Source organism: Galeopterus variegatus, unplaced genomic scaffold, assembly GCF_000696425.1.
Source record: "Galeopterus variegatus unplaced genomic scaffold, G_variegatus-3.0.2 Scaffold80, whole genome shotgun sequence".
Classification (NCBI taxonomy): Eukaryota; Metazoa; Chordata; class Mammalia; order Dermoptera; family Cynocephalidae; genus Galeopterus; species Galeopterus variegatus.
In genome coordinates, this window is record NW_007726191.1 from 305,621 (window position 1) to 306,959 (window position 1,339).

At 34.6% G+C, this 1,339-nt stretch overlaps 1 protein-coding gene across 2 annotated transcripts in view; it reads left to right on the plus strand.

Moving 5' to 3' along the window:
- The window catches only part of GLE1 (GLE1 RNA export mediator), a 55,815-nt gene that overhangs the window by 6,847 nt on the left and 47,629 nt on the right, over positions 1 to 1,339 (plus strand). For both annotated transcript variants that reach the window (XM_008579297.1, XM_008579304.1), the window contains exon 2: positions 612 to 833. In XM_008579297.1, coding sequence (XP_008577519.1) covers positions 612 to 833 — 222 coding nt within the window. The remainder of the gene's footprint in view (positions 1 to 611; positions 834 to 1,339) is intronic.

Consider the following 1,339-nt stretch of genomic DNA (forward strand, 5'->3'; position numbering starts at 1 on the left):
AAAAAAAAAAACAAAACATGTTTTGTTTTCGTTATGTTCATCAAAAAACGAAGAAAGGCAGAAAATTAGAACAAGGAGAAATATGTCACTTATGCATAACTTCTGCAATATTTCCTTCATGTTTTCTAGTATGGTGGCATTTGTTTTTATTTTATGTCGTTGTAATCATATTGCATTTATACTCTTGTTTTTTCTTCTAAAAATTGAATCTTAAGTATGTTATTGCATAGGATTCACAATCAGTATTTTTAAATGATTAATATTCCGCTGATTATGTATACAGTAGTTTATGTCAAAATTCCTGTATTCTATTCTGTTCCAGTGTTTTAGATTGCTTGCAACTATGCTGTAATGACAATATTTGTGCATAGTTCCTTTTTCTGTAGTTAGAGTTATTTAGGTCTGATTGTGTTTAGAAGGATAGTAATCAGGATCATTATCAAGAAATCACTATACTTTTCATCTCTGATTGTTAATACAATTCCTTTGGGTCTTTGATATTTATTTGGTTATTTAGGCCTCCTTAGATGTTCAGTAAGGCATGTAGTGACATGGATTATGCTTAGATTAGTTAACATTCAAGTTGGGTTTAACCCTCTTCTTCTCTCTAGGATGTTTTAGAAGAATGTATGTCCCTTCCCAAGCTATCTTCTTACTCTGGATGGGTGGTAGATCATGTCCTACCCCATACGCAAGAGAACCCACCTCCCTCTGAGACTTCACCATCCTCTAGATCTACTTCAGCCCTAGACCAACCCTCGTTTGTTACCAAATCTTTCATCAGAAACTCTGCCTTCTCACCAGCCTCCCCCAAAACATCAAATGGAACCAAGGTAAGGTTTTAATCAGCTTAAGACAAAAGACGTGGTGGCTGCAAAGTTAAAATGTTTAATATTGTCATATGACAGTGACCTTATCCTGGGAAAAATAACGATTGCTTCGTATTGCAGCTGTTTATAGGGACAGTGTTTACTACATCACTTAGTATTCTTTTTATAAAGAACCAGAGGGAGAAATTTCCTTGTATTCGTAGTACCAAGAATATTAAGTAATTTCATGAGCAATTGGATTGTTTTTTTCTGATGAATGTTGCATCTTTTTAACTGGTAAGGTCTTTTTGTGTTGGCTTAGAGTAAAACTGATACCTGCTCTTAAAATGTACATATTTTATTGTATTAGTTTGGTTTTATTCCTTATAACAGAAATAACCTGAAACTGGGCAATTTGTGAAGAAACAATATTTATTGCTTACTTTTTCAGGGGCTGGGAAGTCCGAAACCCAGGGAACACATCTGGTAAGGGCTTTTGGTGTTGGCTTCAGTGTCACAGGGTATCACAT